A 10266-nucleotide genomic window follows, 5' to 3' on the forward strand; every position below is an offset into this window, starting at 1 on the left:
ATCACCCACCAGCCCTCTACTGACCCTGTAACCGCTCAGTGAGGAGCGCACCCCTGCCGGACACCCCCGCACACAGTGGAAGGCGCCGCACCTGAAGCCACCACTGACCGGACAGTCCTGCGCGGGAGCCCACACCACCACACGCCGGAGGGGGAGCGCCTCACCTCAGCCCTCCAGCTGTACGCTGCCCGCAGTGCATTGTGGGAGGTGTAGTCCGCACATTGTGGGCGTGTACGGCGCTCAGAACTCAGTTCCCAGAATGCCGCGCGGCGGTCACCGACTATAAGCTCCCCCTCCCGGTACTCTCTTTGTCTGTTCCTACCGGGGCTGCGGCTCATCTACAAGAGCAGTGTCATGACGACCGGCAGTCAGGTACCGAGCGCCGCCTGTACGGTGTGTCCTGTGTGTTCTGCATGTAATGTCCCCTGCGTCACTGAGCGGTTACCACAGAAACCGCCATAACCACGTCCTCCGCAGACCCCCCCCATAACAGCGCGTCCTCCGCAGACCCCCCCAAAACAGCGCGTCCTCCGCAGACCCCCCCAAAACAGCGCGTCCTCCGCAGACCCCCCCCAAAACAGCGTGTCCTCCGCAGACCCCCCCCCCAAAACAGCGCGTCCTCCGCAGACCCCCCCCAAAACAGCGCGTCCTCCGCAGACCCCCCCCATAACCGCGCGTCCTCCGCAGACCCCCCCAAAACAGCGCGTCCTCCGCAGACCCCCCCCATAACCGCGCTTCCTCCGCAGACCCCCCCAAAACAGCGCGTCCTCCGCAGACCCCCCCCGAAACAGCGCGTCCTCCGCAGAACCCCCCATAACCGCGCTTCCTCCGCAGACCCCCCCAAAACAGCGCGTCCTCCGCAGACCCCCCCCCCGAAACAGCCCGTCCACCGCAGACTCCCCAATAACAGCGTGTTCACCACAGACCCCCCCCCCCAATAACAGCGTGTCCTCCGCAGACCCCCCCATAACCGCGTCCTCCGCAGAACCCCCCATAACAGCGCGTCCTCCGCAGACCCCCCCAAAACAACGCGTCCTCCGCAGACCCCCCCAAAACAGCGCGTCCTCCGCAGACCCCCCAAAACAGCGCGTCCTCCGCAGACCCCCCAAAACAGCGCGTCCTCCGCAGACCCCCCAAAACAGCGCGTCCTCCGCAGACCCCCCCCAAAACAGCGCGTCCTCCGCAGACCCCCCCCAAAACAGCGCGTCCTCCGCAGACCCCCCCCATAACCGCGCTTCCTCCGCAGACCCCCCCAAAACAGCCCGTCCACTGCAGACTCCCCCATAACAGCGTGTCCACCACAGACCCCCCCCCAATAATAGCGTGTCCTCCGCAGACCCCCCCATAACAGCGCGTCCTCCGCAGACCCCCCCAAAACAGCGCGTCCTCCGCAGACCCCCCCCAAAACAGCGCGTCCTCCGCAGACCCCCCCCAAAACAGCGCGTCCTCCGCAGACCCCCCCCAAAACAGCGCGTCCTCCGCAGACCCCCCCCAAAACAGCGCGTCCACCGCAGACCCCCCCCAATAACAGCGTGTCCTCCGCAGACCCCCCCATAACAGCGCGTCCTCCGCAGACCCCCCCATAACAGCGCGTCCTCCGCAGACCCCCCCAAAACAGCGCGTCCTCCGCAGACCCCCCCCAAAACAGCGCGTCCTCCGCAGACCCCCCCAAAACAGCGCGTCCTCCGCAGACCCCCCCCCAAAACAGCGCGTCCACCGCAGACCCCCCCCATAACAGCACGTCCTCCGCAGACCCCCCCGAAACAGCGCGTCCTCCGCAGACCCCCCCCCGAAACAGCCCGTCCACTGCAGACTCCCCCATAACAGCGCGTCCACCGCAGACCCCCCCCAATAACAGCAGGTCCTCCGCAGACCCCCCCATAATAAGAGCGCGTCCTCTGCAGACCCCCCCCATAACAGCGCGTCCACCGCAGACCCCAACCCCATAACAGCGCGTCCACCGCAGATCCCAACCCCATAACAGCGGGTCCTCCGCAGACCCCAACACCATAACAGCGGGTCCTCCGCAGACCCCAACCCCATAACAGCGGGTCCTCCGCAGACCCCAACCCCATAACAGTGGGTCCTCCGCAGACCCCAACCCCATAACAGTGGGTCCTCCGCAGACCCCAACCCCATAACAGTGGGTCCTCCGCAGACCCCAACCCCATAACAGCGGGTCCTCCGCAGACCCCAACCCCATAACAGCGGGTCCTCCGCAGACCCCCCCATAACAGCGCGTCCACTGCAGACCCCTCCCCCATAACAGAGCGTCCTCTGCAGACCCCCCCCCCCCAATAACAGCGGGTCCTCCGCAGACCCCCCCCCCAATAACAGCGCGTCCTCCGCAGACCCCCCCCCCCATAACAGCGCGTCCTCCGCAGATCCCCCCCATAACAGCGCGTCCTCCGCAGATCCCCCCCCAATAACGGCGGGTCCTCCGCAGACCCCCCCATAACAGCGCGTCCTCCGCAGACCCCCCCCATAACAGCGCGTCCTCCGCAGATCCCCCCCCAATAACGGCGGGTCCTCCGCAGACCCCCCCATAACAGCGCGTCCTCCGCAGACCCCCCCCCGAAACAGCCCGTCCACTGCAGACTCCCCCATAACAGCGCGTCCACCGCAGACCCCCCCCAATAACAGCAGGTCCTCCGCAGACCCCCCCATAATAAGAGCGCGTCCTCTGCAGACCCCCCCCATAACAGCGCGTCCACCGCAGACCCCAACCCCATAACAGCGCGTCCACCGCAGATCCCAACCCCATAACAGCGGGTCCTCCGCAGACCCCAACACCATAACAGCGGGTCCTCCGCAGACCCCAACCCCATAACAGCGGGTCCTCCGCAGACCCCAACCCCATAACAGTGGGTCCTCCGCAGACCCCAACCCCATAACAGTGGGTCCTCCGCAGACCCCAACCCCATAACAGTGGGTCCTCCGCAGACCCCAACCCCATAACAGCGGGTCCTCCGCAGACCCCAACCCCATAACAGCGGGTCCTCCGCAGACCCCCCCATAACAGCGCGTCCACTGCAGACCCCTCCCCCATAACAGAGCGTCCTCTGCAGACCCCCCCCCCCCCAATAACAGCGGGTCCTCCGCAGACCCCCCCCCCAATAACAGCGCGTCCTCCGCAGACCCCCCCCCCCCATAACAGCGCGTCCTCCGCAGATCCCCCCCATAACAGCGCGTCCTCCGCAGATCCCCCCCCAATAACGGCGGGTCCTCCGCAGACCCCCCCATAACAGCGCGTCCTCCGCAGACCCCCCCCCATAACAGCGCGTCCACCGCAGACCCCCCCCATAACAGCGGGTCCTCCGCTGACCCCCCATAACAGCGCGTCCTCCGCAGACCCCCCCATAACAGCGCGTCCACCGCAGACCACCCCCCATAATAACAGCACGTCCACCGCAGACCACCCCCCATAATAACAGCGCGTCCTCCGCAGCCCCCCCCATAATAACAGCACGTCCACCGCAGACCACCCCCCATAATAACAGCGCGTCCTCCGCAGACCCCCCATAATAACAGCGCGTCCTCCGCAGACCCCCCATAATAACAGCGCGTCCTCCGCAGACCCCCCATAATAACAGCGCGTCCTCCGCAGACCCCCCATAATAACAGCGCGTCCTCCGCAGACCCCCCATAATAACAGCGCGTCCTCCGCAGACCCCCCATAACAGCGCGTCCTCCGCAGACCCCCCCCATAACAGCGCGTCCTCCACAGACCCCCCCCATAACAGCACGTCCTCCACAGACCCCCCCCATAACAGCACGTCCTCCACAGACCCCCCCCATAACAGCACGTCCTCCACAGACCCCCCCCCATAACAGCACGTCCTCCACAGACCCCCCCCATAACAGCACGTCCTCCACAGACCCCCCCCCCATAACAGCACGTCCTCCACAGACCCCCCCCCATAACAGCGCGTCCTCCACAGACCCCCCCCCCCATAACAGCGCGTCCTCCGCAGATCCCCCCCAATAACGGCGGGTCCTCCGCAGACCCCCCCATAACAGCGCGTCCTCCGCAGACCCCCCCCCCATAACAGCGCGTCCACCGCAGACCCCCCCCATAACAGCGGGTCCTCCGCTGACCCCCCATAACAGCGCGTCCTCCGCAGACCCCCCCATAACAGCGCGTCCACCGCAGACCACCCCCCATAATAACAGCACGTCCACCGCAGACCACCCCCCATAATAACAGCGCGTCCTCCGCAGCCCCCCCCATAATAACAGCACGTCCACCGCAGACCACCCCCCATAATAACAGCGCGTCCTCCGCAGCCCCCCCCATAATAACAGCGCGTCCTCCGCAGACCCCCCATAACAGCGCGTCCTCCGCAGACCCCCCATAATAACAGCGCGTCCTCCGCAGACCCCCCATAATAACAGCGCGTCCTCCGCAGACCCCCCATAATAACAGCGCGTCCTCCGCAGACCCCCCATAATAACAGCGCGTCCTCCGCAGACCCCCCATAATAACAGCGCGTCCTCCACAGACCCCCCCCCATAACAGCGCGTCCTCCACAGACCCCCCCCCATAACAGCACGTCCTCCACAGACCCCCCCCATAACAGCACGTCCTCCACAGACCCCCCCCCATAACAGCACGTCCTCCACAGACCCCCCCCATAACAGCACGTCCTCCACAGACCCCCCCCATAACAGCACGTCCTCCACAGACCCCCCCCATAACAGCGCGTCCTCCACAGACCCCCCCATAACAGCGCGTCCACCGCAGACCCCCCCCTCCCTCAATAACAGCGCGTCCTCCGCAGAACCCCCCCTTTCCCAATAACAGTGCGCCCTCCTCTGTGCTGGGGGCTGTTACTCACCCCTCCTAGTCCGACTCCTCTCGTCTCTAAGTTGATTCAACATTTGATGTTGTGGTTTGTTTCTCCCAGAGTGAGTGGCGGCGTCTCAGCCCGTCCCAGAGGGATCTGTACAAGTCGGTGATGACGGACAATTACCAGAGCGTGCTTTCCTTAGGTAAGACCCCGCTGACCTGACTGGGCCTGGTACGGGTGGACTGATTCTGGATTTGCTCACTGAGGTGCAGAAGATTCGTAGCCCATCATTGTTGATAACATCTCACTTCTGTGCCGAGTCGTAATGTCTGGAAGTCACTGCCCTAAAGCCCGAGGCTGCGATGCTGAGAGATCCCTCTGACTTCACGTTCGCTTCTTATATCTGTGAGGTGCAAAGATGTTTACAAGTCATCTACATCTACACCCTGCTTAGTGGCAGGTCTAGGTGTGGCCATTCATGTGGATGGTGTTAAAGTTTCTTACAGTCATTGCAGAGTTACCGTATCTTGGTTAGAGATGACCTTACATCTTGTAGATGCATCACAGACGTTTAAGAAATGGGTCTCAGAATAGTTCGACCACTTCTGGTTTTATGCATCCACCATGATGACCACCCTACAGCTTTCCTTCTACAAAACTCTGCCTGAACTCCACCCGTCAACATCTTCTTCTGTTTGCAGGTTACGAGATGTATAAGCCTGAGATCATGTCTAGAATTGAAGGTGATCAGGAACCATGGGCCGGAGATTGTCCTGGTGGTAAAGACCAAGGTGAGATTATTTTTTTCCAACCAGCCCGTGGGACGCTCATCTCTGAAGTCCTACTGTTTTCATTCAGTAACTTGGTTTTGTTTATTTTACATAACAGAGACAGAATACGAAGCAACCTGGGAAGCTGGTATGGTTGGTCAAGACTTCCAGAAGATCTACCAAGAAGAAATGGGAGTAGAACATGAAAACCAGATCTTGCCACCACCTCCCCCAGACATGGAGATCTCTGAAGAGAAACCTCATATTTGTAGCTGCTGCGGTAAAAGCTTCAGTTGTTACGCAGCCGTGGAGAGACATCGGGCCTTGTGCGAAGAGCAGCATATGACCAAACTGCAAAAAACTTTCCAAGGGCAGAGGCCATTCCATTGCTCAGAGTGTAAAAAGAACTTTTCAGAACAATCGGCGCTACTGCGGCATCGGAAGACGCATTCTGGTGAGAGACCGTACAAGTGCTTGGACTGTCATAAGGCATTTAGTCAGAGGTCTGCTTTAACAAAGCATTGGAGGAGCCACACTGGGGAGAGGCCTTACTGCTGCTCTGTTTGTTCAAAGGGCTTTATCCAAAATTCTGACCTGGTTAAACACCTTCGCACCCACACCGGAGAAAGGCCGTATCAGTGTTCTACCTGCCCTAAGAGCTTTGCAGAAAGTTCTTCTTTGATTAAACACAAGAGAACGCACTTTACAAATCATCCCCAAAGTAGAAACCAAATTAAACAGGTGAAGATAGAAACAAATTTGCCGAGCAAAGAGCAGAACGTACAGTGTACTCAGGGGAATATGACTGGAGCAGCAGTCTCTCAGTACACATGTGCAGAGTGTGGGAAGACGTGGAAACAGTGGACATCCTTCATCCGACATCAAATGATGCATTCGAGAGAAAGATCCTACAAGTGCCTACATTGCAGCAAGAACTTCATCCAGAGGTCTGACTTGGTCAAACACATGACGACACATAATAGAGACAGACCTTATCAGTGCATACAGTGCAACAAAGGCTTCATCCAGAAATATGACCTGGTGAAGCATCTCCGGACGCACACCGGTGAGAGGCCTTTCCAGTGCACTCACTGTCACAAGGTGTTTGCTGAACGATCTGCCTTAGCCAAACATCAGAGAACCCACACGGGGGAAAAACCCTACAGGTGCCCGACCTGTGGGAGAGGTTTTTCTCAGAAATCAAATCTCATATTGCACCAAAGAATTCACTCTGGAGAACGTCCTTACAGCTGCTCACAGTGTGATCGGACATTTATACAGAAGTCCGATATGGTGAAGCATCAGGAGGTGCATACAAGGCAGCAACATTTATCTGTCAGCTCTACAGCGAAGGACTCCAATTCTTACACGTGTGGCGAGTGTGGTCTGAACTTTAGCCACTGGTCTGATTTCCAAAAGCACACCCTGATGCACGGTGGACACAATCCTTTCCGTTGCACCGAATGCAACAAGGACTTTATCCTGAAGTCAGATCTGTTGAAACATATCCGGAGCCACAAGGTAGACAAGCCCTATCTCTGCAAGATATGTTCTAAGAGCTTCATGCAGAAGTCCGATCTCCTCAAACATTGTCGGACCCACACAGGGGAACGTCCTTACACATGTCAGTGTTGTAACAAGACCTTTGCCGAGAAATCTGCTTTAATTAAGCACTGTCGAATACACACAGGGGAAAGGCCACATAAATGTTCTCTGTGTGAGAAAGCCTTTATGCAGAGGTCAACGCTGACGAAACACATGAGGAGTCATACGGGAGAAAGGCCTTATGCCTGTGGTCAGTGTGGAAAGAGCTTTATTCAGAATTCAGATCTAGTCAAGCACCAAAGAATCCACACTGGGGAGAAGCCCTATCATTGCATGGAATGTAATAAAAGGTTTACCGAAGGGTCTTCTTTGGTGAAACATCGTAGAACACACAAAGGAGACAAGCCGTATAAGTGTCAGCAGTGTGAGAAGACATTTACACAAAACTCGGACTTGATTAAACATAGTTTGCTTCACATTGTAGAAGAGCCACCAACCGCCACCGCTTTTCATGAAATAGTCATTGTAGACCCAGAGAATCTGAAGAAGGATACGATGGAAGAGGGTTACCCGTATCGATGCACAGAATGTGCCAATGTGTTCCAGAATAGACCAGCCTTTAAGAAGCATCTGAGAACGCACAATATAGAAAGACAGTACCCATGCAGTAAGTGTCCCAGGACCTTCTTACAGACCTCAGACTTAGTCAAACATTTGCGAACCCATACGGGAGAGCGGCCCTTTCATTGTACGAAGTGTGGGAAGGCTTTCATTCAGAATTCAGACTTGGTAAAACACCAAAGAACCCACACTGGGGAACGACCATTCAAATGTGACATGTGCAATCGTGGCTTTGTTCAAAAATCTGCTCTGACGAAACACATGAGGACTCACACTGGTGAAAAACCGTATGGTTGTGAGATCTGTGGGAAATGTTTTATCCAGAATTCTGATCTAGTGAAGCATCGAAGGATCCACACAGGGGAGAAGCCGTACCGCTGCCCCGAATGTGACAAGACCTTCACCGAGGGGTCGTCCCTGATCAAGCACCGCAGGATTCACAATAGATTGCAGCCATACTCGTGCAAAGAATGTGGAAAAAACTTTAGTAAGAGCCCCAATCTCCTTAAACACATGAAATGGCATGATGAAGAAAAATCGCGTCTAGCCGACTCACTCAAGAAGGAAGTCACAGTCTCTGAGAGACTCGACCATGCAGTGTCCTTAACACACAAGAAGGAGGGAGGTAAAAGGTTGTTTCCGTGTAGTGTGTGTGGAAACAGTTTTACTCACAAGTCCGTGCTCATTAAACATTTACGCATCCACACAGGAGAACGACCCTACGAGTGCAACTTGTGTGTCAGGAGCTTCATCCAAAAATCAGACCTTGTGAAGCATTACCGTACACACACGGGTGAGAGGCCGTATCATTGCCAGGAATGTGGACGAAACTTTGTCGAACAGTCGACTTTGTCTAAACATCGGAAAACGCACCGCAGAACTGAGGAGGGCAACGTGCCACAGAGTCCGGGACTTCAGCAGCAAATCATCTACTGGGGGGAATTGAAGGACAACCCTGGGAGTTTAATACCAAAATTTCATATTAAACAAGAAGATAATCTTCCAATCATTGGGTCTTTGGGCAATTATAAAAGTTTTCCCTCTTTATTTAAACACAAAAGAAAGGTGACAAAAATGCAGTCGTACACTTGTCCAGAATGCAGTAAGACATTTAGCCACCGCTCTGTGTTCTTAACCCACAGGAAAACTCATGGGGAGCCACTTCATATCTGCAGCGTGTGCGGTAAGAAAGTCAGCCAAAGATCGGCCCTGGTGAAACACATGAGGACGCACACTGGAGAGAAACCCTATCCGTGTCCCACGTGTGCAAAGTCTTTCATCCAGAATTCGGATTTAGTGAAGCATGTGAGAACTCACACGGGAGAGAAACCGTACAAGTGTGACCTCTGCGAGAAATGCTTCATCGATCGGTCTGCAGTGGTGAAACACCTGAGGACTCACACCGGAGAGCGCCCGCACAAGTGTCAGGAGTGTGGGAAAGGATTTGTGCAAAAGTCTGACCTGGTAAAGCATATGAGGATTCACACAGGCGAGAAACTGTATCTGTGCTCCTCATGTCACAAAACATTCAGCTCTCATTCCACCTTCTTCAAACACCAACATAAGTGCTCTGCGGAGACGTCGTACCAAGACCCCGACCTCTTCTACCCGGATATGCTAACCTGGGAAGAGCAGCCACCTCCTGAGGCTTTTCACATAGAAGGATCTAGGTTATTGATGAGGGCATCAGGAGTGGCCCTGTGACCCCAGTGACTGATGTCAGTTCATGTAAGTCCAGTGGAGGGAATAAAAACATAAGGCGTGAATGAAAACGACATCTATAAAATGAGAGAACTGAACTCTGAAAAATAAAACAAGAATTCACAGCATAGTTTTTTAGCGTCCTGGGTATGTGGCGAGATCAGATGGCCAGAGTTAAAAATCCGTGGCTCATTTTTTTCTTTGCAAAAATAAGGGGAAACCTAAGCCGCTAAGAAACTTTATGTTGATGTTTGTTTTGGATTTTATCCTGAAGAATAAATCTCCATCGTTATTTTTTCCTCACCTAAGTGCTAGACATACTTCTGTTTTCTGCTGTGTACAATGCCGTAATCCAGTCTGTGTACCTGACTTCTAGGCGAGCTGCTGGCGTTTATCTACTTCACAGTCTAGGGCTCTAATCTGCCCTACTAAACGGAGAATCGCAGGGTTGAAACTCCTTAGAAGCTTCTCCTGCTCATAAAAACTCCAGGGCTAAGAAATGGAGGATCATGAGTCCGACTCCAACCATCCCAATGTGTGAAAACCTAGGGCGAAGGGGAGCAGGGTCCTTACATAGTGCAGTCGCCATATAGAGAAAGTCCATACAAGGGGAAGATAAGTTATAAAGTGACTGCAATACAAAAAGCCGGAATTAGACTTACCGGTAATTGTTTGCAGGAGTCCATCCTGACGGCGGGACCACTGCCTGTAGAACCTTTCTACCAAAGGCTAGCTGATGCCCCGAGAAAACATCTAACTTATAATGCTTACAGAAGGCATTTATACTAGACCATGTGGCTGCCCCACAGATCTGTTCAACTGAAACCCCTGCTCTCTCT

General features: G+C 55.5%; 1 protein-coding gene across 1 annotated transcript; it reads left to right on the plus strand.

Moving 5' to 3' along the window:
- Positions 1-222: 222 nt before the first annotated feature.
- Positions 223-9730, plus strand: LOC141264759 (uncharacterized). The gene is made up of 4 exons (XM_073677045.1): positions 223-372; positions 4908-4992; positions 5492-5581; positions 5679-9730. The coding sequence occupies exons 1-4, from the start codon at positions 355-357 to the stop codon at positions 9428-9430; spliced, it is 3945 nt and encodes a 1314-aa protein (XP_073533146.1). The 5' UTR covers positions 223-354; the 3' UTR covers positions 9431-9730.
- The last annotated feature ends 536 nt before the right edge of the window (positions 9731-10266 follow it).

The sequence above is a fragment of the Phyllobates terribilis genome, unplaced genomic scaffold (genome assembly GCF_046119375.1).
Source record: "Phyllobates terribilis strain yellow unplaced genomic scaffold, ASM4611937v1 Scaffold_4__5_contigs__length_816908805, whole genome shotgun sequence".
Classification (NCBI taxonomy): Eukaryota; Metazoa; Chordata; class Amphibia; order Anura; family Dendrobatidae; genus Phyllobates; species Phyllobates terribilis.